General features: G+C 33.0%; 2 protein-coding genes and 1 pseudogene across 6 annotated transcripts in view; 1 reads left to right on the top strand and 2 right to left on the bottom strand.

Moving 5' to 3' along the window:
* LOC126744953 (condensin complex subunit 3) overlaps positions 1–9,058 on the top strand; it is a 39,451-nt gene extending 30,393 nt beyond the window's left edge. For 3 of the 5 annotated variants that reach the window (XM_050452567.1, XM_050452565.1, XM_050452568.1), the window contains 6 exons: positions 412–543; positions 685–840; positions 1,070–1,180; positions 1,297–1,466; positions 5,807–5,898; positions 8,888–9,058. In XM_050452567.1, coding sequence (XP_050308524.1) covers positions 412–543; positions 685–840; positions 1,070–1,180; positions 1,297–1,466; positions 5,807–5,898; positions 8,888–8,945 — 719 coding nt within the window. In that variant the 3' untranslated portion in view covers positions 8,946–9,058. Of the gene's footprint in view, positions 1–411; positions 544–684; positions 841–988; positions 1,181–1,296; positions 1,467–5,806; positions 5,899–8,887 lie in introns of those variants that run through there. The other 2 variants (XM_050452569.1, XM_050452570.1) reach the window with 2 other exon arrangements.
* Positions 2,211–3,830, bottom strand: LOC126744970 (uncharacterized; annotated as a pseudogene).
* Positions 9,059–9,544: 486 nt separating the features above from the next.
* Positions 9,545–16,170, bottom strand: part of LOC126744954 (E3 ubiquitin-protein ligase SMURF2) — a 39,370-nt gene continuing 32,744 nt past the window's right edge. The window contains exons 13-15 of the mRNA XM_050452571.1: positions 15,604–15,786; positions 15,023–15,222; positions 9,545–10,093 (exon numbers count right to left, since the gene is read on the bottom strand). Coding sequence (XP_050308528.1) covers positions 15,038–15,222; positions 15,604–15,786 — 368 coding nt within the window. The 3' untranslated portion in view covers positions 9,545–10,093; positions 15,023–15,037. The remainder of the gene's footprint in view (positions 10,094–15,022; positions 15,223–15,603; positions 15,787–16,170) is intronic.

Genomic DNA, 16,170 nt, shown 5'->3' with positions numbered 1-16,170 from the left:
ATTGATGAATGATAATTTAAATGTAACATTTCGCATTTCTCTTCATTTATATAACGCATTTTTACACGAGTATAACAAAACTCACAAAAAACATATTAAGAGGATATTTACAGAAATGAATTTCCTAATAACGCTCTTTCTGTCAGTTGTAATTTTGGGTATTTTTAAGTTTCATAGCAACAATATGCAGACTTGACCATCTCATACTCGTCTATAATGAAAACCAGGCAACCAGATCATGACCTTTAAACTAAAAGGTTTCCCAAACCGCTGAACCAATTGTTAATGCATATATTTTTGAAATATGAAAAATCGCTTTTTTTATACATTTTTTTTATACAGGAGGGACCCTGTACTTCGTCACTACCCTTTCAACATTTCTTTATTCTGAATTGCATTTTTTTTTTGTAGAATTGTTTACACAACCTTCAAAAAAGTATCCTAAGAAATTGCAGCACGACCGATTAAGGAAGAATTCTCAAAGGTCAGACGAATCTAGTTCAGAATCAGTGAACAATAGTCCTGCAAGAAAGAGTCTCAGAAGTAAGTCATAAATATAAGAGAGGAAGTTTTTAGCAAACGTCTCGATAAATCACCGGTTTTAAGAGTCTTGTTTGTTTCAAGTATAGTTCAAAATAATTCTCTTCTTAAATTCGTTCCTACAAAGTAAATATCTTTATTTAGTCGCGAGTACAAATAAAACCGCAAAAAGGAGAGCAACAACTCGATCCAAGACCCTCAGCAGTGACGGCGACTCCGATAATGATATTTCACCGGAACGTAAAGCGATTAAATCCAAACAAAAAGAACCAACTAAGAAGGTTATACCTGCAAAGAAAGGTAATTTGCTTTTTAATGTAAGACTTAATATTAAATCGGGTCCGTTTAAAAATCAATTTTTCTCGTAACTAAAGACGTTCACTTCTAAGTCAGCTTGGCATATAGAAAACTATTTATTGAACAAAATTAACAGTTATGTATTATTTAGCGTATGCCAATTTGGAATTTATGATAACGAAACGGAAGTAAATTTAAATACCTCTTAAAAATGGCGAAATTGCTATTCCAGTAAACGGAGTTTTGGCCCTTCAAAATTCCCCAATTTCCAAGGGAAAAAGAGATTTGCTAAGGACCACGAGACAAAATAACGATTTAAAAGTGCCAGAGTTAGTTGTTCGATGTAAGTGCTAAATTAGTAAATACTAACGCCTCTTTTTTTGTTTAACCTCGCTAATAACTATTGCGACGTATAGTGTAAATTATTGTCTATTTTTTGAGGAATATCTTGTTTTCCAGTAACCAAAATCTCAATACCAACTAAGCCTGTTCAAAAAACCGCCCAAGTTAAAAGAAGAAAACTGAGGAAATCCAAATCGACTTCGGACGAATCCAAGGAGAACGTTTACGTGTCTGACACGTCAATAGAGGAGTCGTTTCACACATTTTTGCAGCCAGACCAGTTTCAGGTAAGAGTCCACCAATTTAGCTTTATTTTAATGGTTTATGTAAAAACGTTAGATTTTCATTGTAAAATTAGATTGAATCTTATAAATATCTAAAGATAAAAATATTTCTCTGGTAAAGGGTAACTAAAATAGTTTCGGTCATCCTCCACTAAATTTAATTGAAAAACCAGTTATCCTACATGTTTCGGACATATAAGATGTCCATCATCACCAGGGATATACAAAGAGGGTTTTCATCACAACACATAAAAAGCCACAATGCTTCTGGCAAGGTCAAAGGTTAAAATTACTAACAATAAATAAAAAGGGCATATTAAGATGCACGAGAAAGTGACTAAACAGGGTCTACACAAACATTAAAATCACATAATTACCACACTAGGATAATTGTTATGTCAACAAGAATTAAGAACAGTTCTTAATTCTTGACATATTAACTCCACTGCAAGTATGGACTACTTCTTCATCTCTCTGGTAGCTTCAACGACTAGCTCTATGTAAGCTATTTAGATAAATAGATAAAATTACTAAAGCCAATGTTCCGAAACAAATAAACAAAACTGAAACACTTGTGCTAAGGATTTCAATCTAGAAAATAAATGCTTTTCTACCCTAATATTCTAGTCAACCCGAATCAAAAGTTTTTTAGTATAATTTTCCTATATTTAAAAAATATGGGTTTACCTATAGATGTAAAATTACCGGTAATTTAAAAATCGGTAATATTACGGTATGTTGGTAATTTATTAAAAAAAAACAGCTTTTTAACTAATACTAGTTTTTTTAATTCAAAACTGTAAAAACATTAGGAAACACAAAAAAAACGAGTCAGAATGAACTACGTAATAGAGTGGATAATGGTAAATCATCCTCATCATCCCCAACCTCTTCATCTGATTCTTCTTTCTCCTTGGTTAATTCAGTCAAGTCTATAATTTCGAAACCGAGATCTTCTTTTTCAATTTCTTCCTCAGAATCCTCAGTAGCTTTTTCTCTTCTTGAATGATCTTCGTTTAGTAAATTATAATTATGGGCAATATAGGTTAGTTTTCCCGCTCTTTCCACGGTAAGCCTGTTTCTTCGTTGCCGATGAATAAATCCATCAGTACTAAACGTTCTTTCGGTTGCGGCTGGTTGACGATGGTAAATTGAAAATGTCTACAGCCAATCTACTTATTTTAGAACTGGAGCAAATTCCTGCCCACCAAACATGCCCAGACATAGATTTTTCGCTGGAAATAACGAATTCCTTAGCAAAAAGATTACCACCTCTAATTTTGTACTGTGCAAGTGCTTCCATAATAAGACCTACTTCTGAAGAATATTTTGGATGACGCCTTGCAGTTTCATAGATGAACTCCGTCGCAACTAAATTTTCAGCTTCAGTTAAATTGTTGCCACGTTGGTTTGGTTCTAATAGGTAAGCAGCAAGATGAACGGGTTTTAAACATTTATTTTCTCGTTTTTCAAGAATTGAACATATTTTCTGAGATTCCAACATAGTAGCGGATAAATTTGATACTTTGTCACGTAATATAGATCTTATTTCAAAAAAGCAGATGAACACTTTTGAGATTGTTGGCCCGTTAGCTTCAAAAAACGTTATCCACAGAGATTGGCTAGAACAAGTCATAAGTTGCTTCTATTTGTAATCAAAATTCATTTTGAAGAAGAAGTCTTACTTTATTTGTTGAAAGAACATCAGAAATATCTGGGTTATCATCAACTGCTAAACTTTGCAATGAATGTTTAGTGTCCAAAAAGCTTTTTAAACAAGAAACAAAGGAACCCCATCTTGTTTTTACCGGCAATTTTAAAGAGATGTATCGCCGCGTTTTGTTTAACTGGATTTTTTCAAACCTTGCATGTAAAATCTGCGAATTTTTCAACTCTTATACAATTGAAATTTGGCAATCATTTTAAAATTGGCAAAATGGTCTAATTTCAAGAAGTCTTCAACCAGAAGGTTTAGACCGTGACAAATACAACCATAATTAGTTATGTAATTGTACTTGCTGCTAACTATTTCACGAGCCTTTTTTGTTAGCTCCGTTGTCAGTGACAATTTGAAGCTCCCAACTCTTCCAATACTTTTTCAATTTCTGAGGCCAAAAATGTTGCTAAATGTCTGTTATCTTCGGTATGGATTGATTTATAAAATACCGGAAGAGGTGTATTAATAACAAAATTGGATATAGTCATTTCTACAATTTGACCAACCATCCATTTGTAAGCTTAAGATAGGTGCTTCACTAATTTTTGAAGAAACTGCAGCTTGTACTTTAGTGTACCCGGATTCGAGTAGTGGATTTGACAACTGGTAACGAGAAGGTGGTTTATATGCGCATCTCATTGTTTTGAATACATCTAACCATACTTTTTTTGTTGTCATATCTAATGGGGCTCCTGAGACATAAATAGCCATTCATTTCATTAATCTTGTTGTTTTCTTGAGAGGACGTTATCAAGAAATTGTACCCTGTGATGCTTTAGATGTACTTGAAAAAGAAGACCATCATTTCGACGTATTCCATTATTGAGTAGATTCTATCATGTTTTTTAATCACTCGTTTAATGGTTGCAAAATTTCGATCATTTGGTAAAAAAGAGTGTCCTCGTTGTGGAAAATACTGGTTAATCGTTTCGAATCGCTTCGTATGCACCAACGCCATTAAAAATCTGATTATAGTATGGTTTCGATTCTGACCACTGCAACTGTCGGAGAAAATATGTAGATGTTTAGTCCCGACTGGAATTTCATTCTGCAAAAAGTCCAAAAGAAATGACGCTACTTCGTTAGGGCCCTTTCTTGCGATACCCTCATGATAAAGGTGGAACTTGGCTTTCTGTTTTCCAGCTAAATTTATTCCAAAAACATTAAGAGTAAGCTGTCTTAAATAAAAAGTTTCTTGTACTGGAACCAGTGGCAATTGAAGGTTCTGCATATAATCAAATGTTATTACGACGGTATCATCATTTTCGGGATTTTGGGAAATTTCAGTACAGAGTTTTAGTTTGTTATAAAATTTCTTAGCTCTGCGTTTATGCACCATTAATTCCGCAGCAGCGGTTCATTTAGCAGTATCATTCAGCGAGGGACTTTTTATTTTGACACCTAGTTCTTCGCATTTGCAGCAGGTGTCCACTTGCGGTCGTCCAAAAGAGACGGAAAGATTTTCAAGTAGAACTTGTATTTTATTTTGGTTGACGGGTTCTGTATTTTAAATAAATCGTACATAATTTTCACGTTAAGTTTCTCGTCAAGATAATGTCTTTCTTTGCTACTATAATGTGAAATTTTCGTAGGAAAGCTCCTGATAAGATCCTCAATCTGGCAAATTATATTTCCTGGAATTGCATTTCCAGAAATACACTTGCCTCTTTTGTCATTAGGATGTTTGCCCTCTTCAAGTAACTTAGACGTCGAACTCTAGCAGGTGTAATTTCGTGAATTTTAATAAAAGCCTTTTTGCACACCACGATTCGTCCAGATGAGGATGTTAAAAAGTATTTAAATGTGTAAGATTTCGGTTTAGCTCGCCCTACTTTGACGTGTTGACAAGACATTAACGCTTGTAAATATGCATCCTGCTCATTCTTGGTTGCCAAAAGCCTGAATTTTTGAAGAATCTCCTGACGGTCACCTTCGGAACATCGGTTATAACACTTTAATTTACATCTACAAAAAAAAATGTACTTAACAAAAGCTAACCTAACCTTCAAAACCCGTAACAACTTACCCGCAGTTTTCACCCTGTTGTTTAGCAGAAACTACAGCACCTTTATAATTCATATATTCCTCACCCTTCAGTCTAGCATTTTTTATTATTTCACACTTGTATAACTTTCTTTTACCCTTCTTGTTTGTTAAAATAGTCGGAGCACTATCACTTGTTGACGGCATGGTTTACAATAACAAACAACAAAAAGCACTACTTATAATGCTTTGAGAAAGAGCACATGCACACTGACTTGTGTTGTTACTAAACGGAATCGAATAAAACCGTGCGAATGTTATCGGACAAGTGATGTTACTGCATGGAACGATGTATTTACCCTTAAATATTGCATTATCGGTATAAAATCAAAATGGCCGAAAATATGACATGTGCTGTTTCTCAAATGAACGATTCATTTAAATGATTACCTTTTTAATAACTTCCCCGATTATAAATAAGACCAGGACCCCAATAGACTTAACAACATAGTTTTATTTAAAAAAAAAAACGAAAAAGGTCCTACCTAAATATGTCCTAGTTTTATCCCAAAACATTTGATATGTAAGAATTTCCTTCATGTTCTTATTTAAATATTGTATTCACTTATATTTTTCTTTACAGCAAAGTCTTCTAGACGAATCCGGCTCGGAAACCACTACTGTAAGACGTTCTCGTAGGTTACAAGTGGTCGATTCAGAAACTTCTTCGGATGAGTAAGTTTTTATGTTTAATCTGTTCATTTATTACGTTTGTTTAAGCGACTGGACATTAATTGGACATTCATATAAGAAAAACTTAACAGCAATAGTTTCCACTTAAGGTGGAATTAGTATAAGGAAGGGAATACTGAATGTTTTTATCACCATATCCCGTAAATAAAAAATACAGGGTGTCCAAGATAAGAATCCGAAGCATAGGGATCTCGGTACCTGTTGGAGATACAGCTTCGGTTAAATTAGGAAAAAGTTGTACACTTTGAAGCGTATTTACATGCCGTTGAGAAACTTATATTATATAATTACAAAAATTTCCATGGCCTGCTGAGATATTTGGAAAAAACGGAAATTTGCCAATATCGACTTTATTTTTTCCTGGCTTTATTTTAAAAGATATCAAAAAACTATTGACACTTTCTCATTGACACTTTTGAAGTAGTACGTGATGGCGCTTTTAAATTTTATATCCGACGTTTCGTTTCCGAGAAACCACCATCAACTTTATTTTTTTATATGGCGCGAAAAGAAAGTACACCCTGTATCTGATTCCATTTTTTATTACAAATTCAACGGTGTATCACATGTCACATTTTTTTTGTTAGTTAAAGGGAAAAATACAATTTTTCTTTTTTTTTTAAACATATTATTAAGTAGGCTTTGGAAACAATTGCTTTGACACTTTGACGTAAATACCTTTTACCCTGTCACATATTTTTTATTAAATATTAATTGCCGTTGTTGTTACCGTGATTGTCGAGGTGTTGTTTGTTGAGTAATTATTGTTATTATTATTTACTGTTGTCGTTATTATTGCTAAAATTGTGTTATTATCTTTAAATATGCCTGGTGGTCATTATAGTCATGAAGAGAAGTTTGACATGCTGTCGTGCTACAAAAATACTGTAAATACAGCAGCAATGTATCTTAATAAATTTCCAGATAGAAAGCAACCATGTAAATCCATTTTCTTAGAGTTGGCTCGAAATTTAAAAGAATATGGTTCGTTTAAAAAGCCTGTTTTATCTCGAAAAAAGGAATCTCTTGAAGAAACTCAAAATAATGTTTTACAAGCAGTTATTGAAAACCCCGAGATATCAGCCAGGCAAATTGAAAAAAATGTAGGAGTGACCAAATCTACAGCTGAGTTTATTTTACGTAAAAACAGATATCACCCCTACAAATTTAGAATTTGCCAAGGACTTAAACCTGGGGATTTCGAACGACGTCGGCATTTTTGTGAGTGGTATACACGTGCCTGTGAAGAGGATTTTAATTTTCCATCAAAAATAATATGGTCCGACGAAAGTATGGTCACTAATAATGGTATCTTTAACCGCCGCAATAGTCATTACTGGGTCCAACAAAATCCGCGTGTTAAGAAAATATCTAGACATCAACAACGTTTTGGGTTTAATATGTGGTGTGGAATTTTAGGAACCAAAATACTAGGTCCATTTATTTACCATTATTCATTAACAGCAGAACGATATCTTAATTTTTTGCAAAATGATTTAGAAGACTGCTTAGATGATTTACCTCTGGCATAAGTCAATAGCTGTTGGTTTCAACAAGACGGGGCTCCTGCACATAATTCTGGGCAAGTTCGACAGTACCTTTCGCAGCGTTTTCCTGAAAAGTGGATTGGAACCTCCATTGAAGTGTCTTGGCCAGCGCGATCCCCGGACTTAACCCCTTTGGACTTCTTCCTTTGGGGATTTATTAAATACCGAGTCTATCAACATTCTTTTGGAACTGAGCAGGAGTTACGAGAATGTGTGACGGCCGCTTTTCAAATTATTACGCCAGAGATATTGCGTGATGTTTTAACTGCTACTGTAAGATCATACTTATGTCTAGAAAATAACGGAAACCTGTTTGAACACCTGTTTTAAATTATATTATAAAATGCTTTAATTTATTTGCTTTTTTCGTTATTTTTAAAATGTATTCATTATTTGTTGCATATCGTTGGAAAAATCATAAAACATTTGTCTATTACTGGTTACATTTTTTTATTTATAAGTAGTACAATGTACAATGCAAATCAATGCTTCATTTAGCTTCATCACTCTCTAAATAGATATTAAGAAAAATGTGACAGACTCGGTAACAGGTATTTACATACGTCAAAGCATTTGTTTCCAAAGCTTACTTAAAAAATATGCTAAAAAAAATAGAAAATTCGCATTTTTTCTTTCAACTAACAAGAAAAATGTGACATGTGATACATCATTGAATTTGTAATAAAAAATGGAATCAGATACAGGGCGTACTTTCTTTTCGCGCCATATAAAAGAATAAAGTTGATGATGGTTTCTCGAAAACGAAACGTCGGATATAAAATTTAAAAGCGCCATCACGTACTACATCAAAAGTGTCAATGAGAAAGTGTCAATAGTTTTTTGATATCTTTTAAAATAAAGCCAGGAAAAAATAAAATCGATATTGGCAAATTTACGTTTTTTCCAAATATCTCAGCAGGCCATGGAAGTTTCTCAACGGCATGTAAATACGCTTCAAAGTGCACAACTTTTTCCTAATTTAACCGAAGCTGTATCTCCAACAGGTACCGAGATCCCCATGCTTAGGATCCTTATCTTGGACACACTGTATATATATTTTTTAAATTAATATGATTAACAAAATGTATCAATATTATATTTATACCTAAAAAGAGAACATGAGAATATTTTCTTGCATAAAAAAGTTTAACATTCATATATTGAGTGCAAAAAATTCTAATTTTTCTATTTCATAACAATTTGTATTAGTGGTGCCAATTTTAGTGTCTAAAAATAAAACGGACCTTTTTCCTTGGTTAGGGAATATTTGAAATAAATCGTAAATATTTCGTTAGATATGACCTAAATTATTCTCATTAATTTGGCTTATATTTTGTTGAATATTGACCAAGATTGGTGTCCATCTAGGTTAAGGCAGTTTTCCAATAATTACCGTAATACTTTAAACTTGTGATTTTTCACAGGCACTTATTAAAATCAGCGAGACGATCGACAAGCAGCCCAAGAAAAAAAACCGTGTAACGGATTTGTAAAATAAATTACATAATTAAAAAAAATTATTTTATATTTATAATCTTGTTTTAAAGATATCTGTACATTTAACAATAATACAAATAAAGTTAATAATTATTTTATAGTAGTTTTTAATTAAATTCGAAGAGAATTCAAAAATTGATTGTTTTTTTTTCTTAATTTAATAGTTTTAATGTAGTGCATCCAAGGGACGATTTGTTAATAAAACAAATGTAATAAAAAACACATTTTTAAAAAGCAATCTGCGTTTATTGATTTATTTATTTATCGATCGCTTAAGTTGCCGAAAGATATATCCAGAAACAAAGTGAAGTTAAAATGATAATCTTTAATCATAATAATATACTAAATACATAAATATACAAATCCAACGAAAGAGTACATCCCATAATACAAAAAATCAACTATATTTTACAGTAAAAAAGTAAGCCCGGCCCGAATTATATTCCAGGACTATTAGAAAAAAAAGAGTATTTAGATTAAATAAAAAAAACACCAGTGCAATAGATATATGCCCAGTAATGTACAATAAACTAAAAATAATTTCTTTCAATTTGTTTTTCAATTTATAAATATTTACAACTATATAAATAAATCACAATTCTGCTTTTATTTCTTGCTTCATTAAAAATATATCCTTCTCATTTCTAATAATAATATACATATGCTTTGTCTTTCACTTTATTATTAACCTTATAAATAATAATTAGTTTAATCTTAAAACAGATAATAAACGATTTTTAGATTGATATGTCATAGTTACGAATCTGATTTAAATGCATAACAGCGATCTTATTGTCACCGTACCCAATCGACAGTCCTCTAACCACCACGATGAGTATTAAAATAAAATGAAAGCTAGAAAAACTACCCTTTTTTTTGTTTGATTAAATCCTCCGTTATAAGCGAGGTTCCACGTGATCTGTTCACATTTATATTTAAGCTGAAAAGGCAAACAGTGTGATATAGGAAGAGTTTGACTAGCGTAGAGACACTTGAAAAATAACGTGAAAGGCGAGTGAGCAGAAGGCACTTGGCAGTCTTTGAAGCGAATGCACGTCGTCCTAAATCGGCTTGTGTGCTTCTTATTTCGGTAAAAGATGATTATTTGCTCAATTGTTTTGAACGAGTATCACCTGAAAAAATACAATAAAGAATAATAAAGACAATAATGTATTAAGAAAAAGTATAACAAATCATGAACTTGGCATAATTATGGTATAGTATAGTCTTGTTAACAAATAAAAGGGCATTTTGAGTGATTTCAGTGCGTTTTTATTACTAAAACATGATAAAGAAAAGTATTACATATATTGTGAAAAAGGAAATTCAATTTTTTCACAGGTAAGTTGTCTTTACAGGGATAATAAAGGGTGTTTTTTTAGAGGCGGAGAACTTTAAATTGAAATTAAACACAAAATAGTTTATTGATATGAACGAATTTGCTTTTGTATTAAAGAATTTTTTTTTGGCATTAATATTTAAAAATGATTTCGTGGCGTAATCTAGAGGTCCAATTTTCACACACTCTTTCCAGTACTGCAGGCTGTATTTCGGCAATCACGCGTCGTATGTTGGCTTCCAAGTGCTCAAGTGTTTCGGGTTTATCAGCGTAGACACGCGACTTAACATAGCCCCAAAGAAAATAATCTAATGGCGTCAAGTCGCACGAACGAGCTGGCCAGTTTACAGGTCCATTCCTTGAAATTATTCGTTGCTCGAATGTCTCTTGCAGTAAATTAATTGTTTGGCGCGCTGTATGGCACGTGGCACCGTCCTGCTGAAACCACATTTCTGCAACGCCTGCAACAGCTTCCAATTGAGGTACAAAAAAGTTGGTTATCATGTTTCTGTATCGCTCACCGTTTACTGTAACGTTCTGACCATCAGCATTTCTAAAGACATAAGGACCAATGATTCCACCGGCCCATAAAGCGCACCAAACGGTTAGTTTTTCTGGATGTAACGGTTTTTTGCCAATACCTCGTGGATTCTCATCCCCCCAAATTCGGCAATTCTGCTTGTTTACATAGTCATTTAACCAAAAGTGTGCTTCATCACTGAACAAAATTTTCATATGAAATCGTGGATCAACAGCAATCTTTCCTTCCGCCCATTCAGCTAATGTACGGCGCAAAAGATGATCCTCCCTCCAGGGGTTTCAACTCCTGGACAAGTTGAATTTTATATGCTCGCAATCCGAGATCTTTGCGCAAAATTTTCCATAAAGTGGATGGACTTGTTGAGAACGACGACGAATTGACACATTTGGATCATTATCAACACTATGCTGCACAGCAGCTATCGCTTGTTGCGTGCGCACTGTACGGCCTCTTACGGGATGCGTATTGTCAATAACACCTCTACAAAAGGACAAAGCGCTCCAAAAAATTTTGCTCGTGACGTCACACGTTTGGGCCATGCACTTCGGGTTGATTTTCGCGTGAATTCAGCTGTTGACGCTGCCGGTGTTCGTCCACGGAAGGCTGCCTGCAACGCTGCCAGACTTTGCAGATTGCCGTGAACGTTAGGATGATCTATTACTATCTTAAAATAATTAAATCTATATCTTTAACTGCTCTTACTTTACAATTTAGTTAAAAAAAAAAGAGTGCATCCTTATTTTTCTTTTTATAATTTAAACTTCAATTTTTTCAAATTTTATCATTTATCTAATATCTTGTTACGTGCCAATAGGAGTTCTTTCTATATAAATCTGACAATGGCGCATCTACTAGTTGTGCTACCTGATGAAACGAGAGGTTAGGTTGTTTATATTTATGTTCTGTGGTTGCCGGTATTTCTGACGAGATCCGCAGTAAACATTAGCCCATTTTTGTGTTTTTTTCTAAAATCGGAACTGTTTATTTCCGCGAAACGTGTATGTTATATTTATGTAAACTCTTCGCGTACCTTTAAATCGCAAGATCGTAATTTCGGACTAGAAAAATCCTCGGAAAAACCGGTTCTCGGTGGCGGTTTTATTTGTTTATATCAGACTTTAATACTTTAGTTCGTGTTTAATTTAATGTTTTTCTCCTAGTTCGGCTTGTAGTTTATACCAGAGTGTCTTATGCCTCAAATGTGTTGTGTTCCGGGTTGTAACGGAAACTATAAAAACAGACCTAAAGTGCATGTCTTCGGTTTTCCTAATGATATACCTAAATCTAAGGGGAAAATGGGTAAAAGCCATACACAGAGATGACTTTAAGCCCACAAACAACAACAAAGTATGTGAAGCTCATTTTATTGAAGGTAGTATAATAAAGAGTACTTTATTATACGTTTTATTATACATATTAAGTTCAAGATTCCAACACGGGTAAAATTTTTACAATAGAATTACTAAAACCATGGCTGACTTTTGAAACTTTTTTATATAGCGAGCCAGTTTGGGTTTTAATATCAAAATTTAAAACTCCATATACTTCCCATAGTTTAGATGATTTATATGCAATACTTGAAGCAATAGACTTTACTATTATTACCCTGCCTTTGGAGGAAAATGTTACCAATAATGACAACCCCGACTGTGACTTAAATCCAAATACTGCTACTGAGACTGCTACCAATACCCTTGGCAATACTATTCTTGATCATGTCAAACCATCAAATGACATAAATAAAATGAAGTGTGTGTTCGATTTACAACTGCAAAGGAAAGGTACAGATTGATATTCAAGTAGTACAATAGTTTTGACTTCTATAATCTATACTATTAGTTTCAATTTCGTGTTTGTGACCCAATATCTTCAATATTGCGGAGGGTTGTTGGGTGGGGTCATAAACGAGACATATTTCAAGAACCAATTGTTAAAAAACACTCACTGATATTGACATAGATCCCAAGATAGAATTCTTAGAAAAATTATTAAGCTGGCTTGATACTTGGCAACCTAGTAATTTTTCTAAAACTCTTACTTGACAAACAAGAACTGCTTTCAGCAATACTGTTTATGGACTGCTGTCATTATCACATCTCTGTACGACAGTTGTATGAGACAGAAAAGAGACTTAGAATTCAATCTATATTAACACTTCAGTCTCGCAGTTTTGGCCCTATTAAAATTAATAAGTTCTATGAGCTTCCCGATTATGACCTAGATGATAATTATTCCTCTCCAGAAGACTTTTCCCAAATTCAAACCTTGTTGTCCAAAATTTCAGTAAATGATGATCATTTTCAGAGCATCGAGGACATATTGCCATTAATTACATATTTATGGTTATTGTTGCTATGTTACAGTCAAAAAGCTAAAATGTCACAGCTGTAAAGGAAAACTGGTATATAATGAGCAATTTATCGTTGAAGACAATTTTGACCTAATTAATAAATTAAATCGTGGAGGACTGTTATATTCCCAAGACCAAGTTGTAAATATTGTATCTTTGACTTACATAATTTTTAACAGATTAATAAATGAATTTGAGGACATATTTTTACCAACCTATAACAAAAGACAGTTCATGTGTCAGTTAATTTTAAAATATTCTGTTGCACAAAAACATGTATTACATTTTGATGGATGCACTAGTCATAATGCAATAGATGTTTTAAAGATAATTATTAAAAGTATATCCAATACACTTTTAAAAAATTATTGCACTAAGAATAATGATCAAGTAAAAAAAGAAAACTGGATACCCTAACGAAGTAGGCTATATATATAATATACCAGCCACTAACACTACTAATTAAAATATAATAGTTCTTTATCAAGTTTATTTTAACTTTAAATAGTCTACTTACAAAAAAACATATAAAATATATATTTGAATCTAAAGACTATGTAGGTCCTAGGTAATTAATTTAGTTCTTTATCCAATTGATTTACTTTAAATGATTCTAATTAATATGACATTCCTGATTATGACAGTTTTCTTTAAATTTTCTTAATTATGACAAGGTGAGGAATAGTTCAATATATGTATTTATGTGTATATAATAACATTTTTTACTACTTGATGGTATAAAAAAATTATTATAAATACCTAAATACATATGTTGAATTTTGGCGCAGATGTAGGGGAGTTGGGAGTCTGCATTTAATATTACACAATAATATTTAACCTGACATTCAACCAGAACTAAAACATACCTTTGAATGTTTCCTGAACTCTATTCTATTCCTAGCATTTTTTAAAATAAGCCAAATATTGATATATTAGCATAGGAAATCCCTTGGTTTTTAAAAATCGGTGGCCCACATCGATGACGTCACGCGTCAAGCACTAAGGCCTTGTCTTTGAGTGGGTGTTGGTATTGTCGACTAGAGTAAAAGTATTGCGAAAACGATCAACAGTTTCTCGAATTAATCTCTCTGAAGGACGATTATGAGCACCATAAAACTCACGTAATGCCCGATGTGTTTCTCGAATAGAACCATGTCTTTCAAAATAAATTTGAACAATTTGGAAACGTTGCTCCGGCGTGAGTCTGTTCATGATGAATTGCCAAACCAAACTAATCTAAAAATAACCCAGAACTGTCAGGTCGGCTGTCATAAAAAAACAGTGTTGCCAAATGAAAGTTCTCCGCCTCTAAAAAAAACACCCTTTATTATGAAAGACAAACAAATCATGCGTGAAATACCTATTGGGTATCAGGTACCAAAATTAAGCTTCTTGGCTTCAATTTTTTTTGAAAAATATTAATAGAGTTACGTAGTTAAATATATTGTTATAATTTGGCAAATTTTTCGCAAAAATATCAAGTAAAATAACAACAAATTTTGGCAACAATGGATAGTTGCGTTGTAAACATATCAGAAACTTTGGGTTGCCAAATTGCTTTTTTTTTAATTATTTTTTTTTATTCTGAAAGGTTTGTTGATTCGTCTCAAAATATGTATTAGATATTAAATAAAAGAAAATTTTAAGAACATTTTTTAACTGTAACAAAATACAACACATTCAAAAATTGCTCAGTGGATTAAAGCAAAATATACAGTGTACGAATAATTGGTAAATCGATTTGACATAATTGTCTGAGAGATGGTGAACTGAATCTTTGTTATAAGGTTAAGAATATCCTCGTATAAGTCAAGGATAAGATGTAAACTCACCTTTTGGTCGTACAATCATTCAACAGCGAATCCGCAGGTTTCCTCCACGGCCTGCGTCAACTTTTCGTAAAGCACCTGATAGGATTCGTACGGGGGCATGTCGATACGATTGAAACAAGTGTGCGCCTTCGGCAGGTTCTGCGGCGAGGCCTCTATGCAGTGGATCGTGAACAGGCGCGGACCTGCAGCACCCGTACTACCTGTTTTTTTTTTTAAATTGTTAGAAGAATACAAAAAATTAAAATGTACAGTACCATGTACTATGTACCAAAACTGTACAAGTAAAAGTTGCTATTGTTATGACAAGACAATCTTAAAGGGTCTGATTCAAGAAACCTATTGTCAATATCTTTGGGAAGATGGATGATTTCTTATCTAATATACTGAAAGGCTTTAAAAATTGGCTTAAGAGAAAGATATAAACAAAGATTAAGATTTTCAAGTCTAACGAAATAAAAAAAATCATGATAAGATATTGGCATTAGTTTTAGTTTTTCTAAGAACACTATAGCCAATATCTTTGGGAAAATGGATTATTTACTATTTATATAACATTACTATTATGTGTCTAACATACGCACCCTGAAGAGCTTTAAATCCTTGTAAAGGCACCCTTGAACTTCCCGTTACAAACTGTAATAATCTGGCACGCATCTCTTCCGAATACGATTCGACTACTTGCCAGAACCATTGCACGACCGGCGTTTCCGCTGTGCAATGCTTCAGACGCGTGTGAGATCTCCAGTCTGCGATATCTATTGAACCTGGAGAAAAACAAGGTTAGGTTTGAGAGATATTGGTTTATTTATGTAATTATCAAATACTTTCAAGAAAAAAAATTACAAGATTATAATTTACCAAATTTGATTCAGGAGCACAACGAATCATAAAACATTTATGTGTACGCTTAAGTTAATATAAAAATTATATATATTATTTTATTTAAATTAATACATTACAAAAAATCTAAAATAGTAGTTAAAACCTATCGAAAGAGAAATTGTCTTGTAAGAATGACAATGGCATAAATTACTGTTCAAATCAAGGAATCTTAGCATATGTATCTAGCGGAGTAAAAACCGGCTGGAATTCTCAAGAACAAGACTTGTTTTTTAACAGATTTTAGTTAATTGTTAAGCTGCTCGCAG

This window comes from Anthonomus grandis, chromosome 15 (assembly GCF_022605725.1).
Source record: "Anthonomus grandis grandis chromosome 15, icAntGran1.3, whole genome shotgun sequence".
In the NCBI taxonomy this organism is placed as follows: domain Eukaryota; kingdom Metazoa; phylum Arthropoda; class Insecta; order Coleoptera; family Curculionidae; genus Anthonomus; species Anthonomus grandis.
The sequence above is the reverse complement of the archived record's forward strand: the minus strand, read 5'-3'. Positions and strand labels throughout refer to the sequence as shown.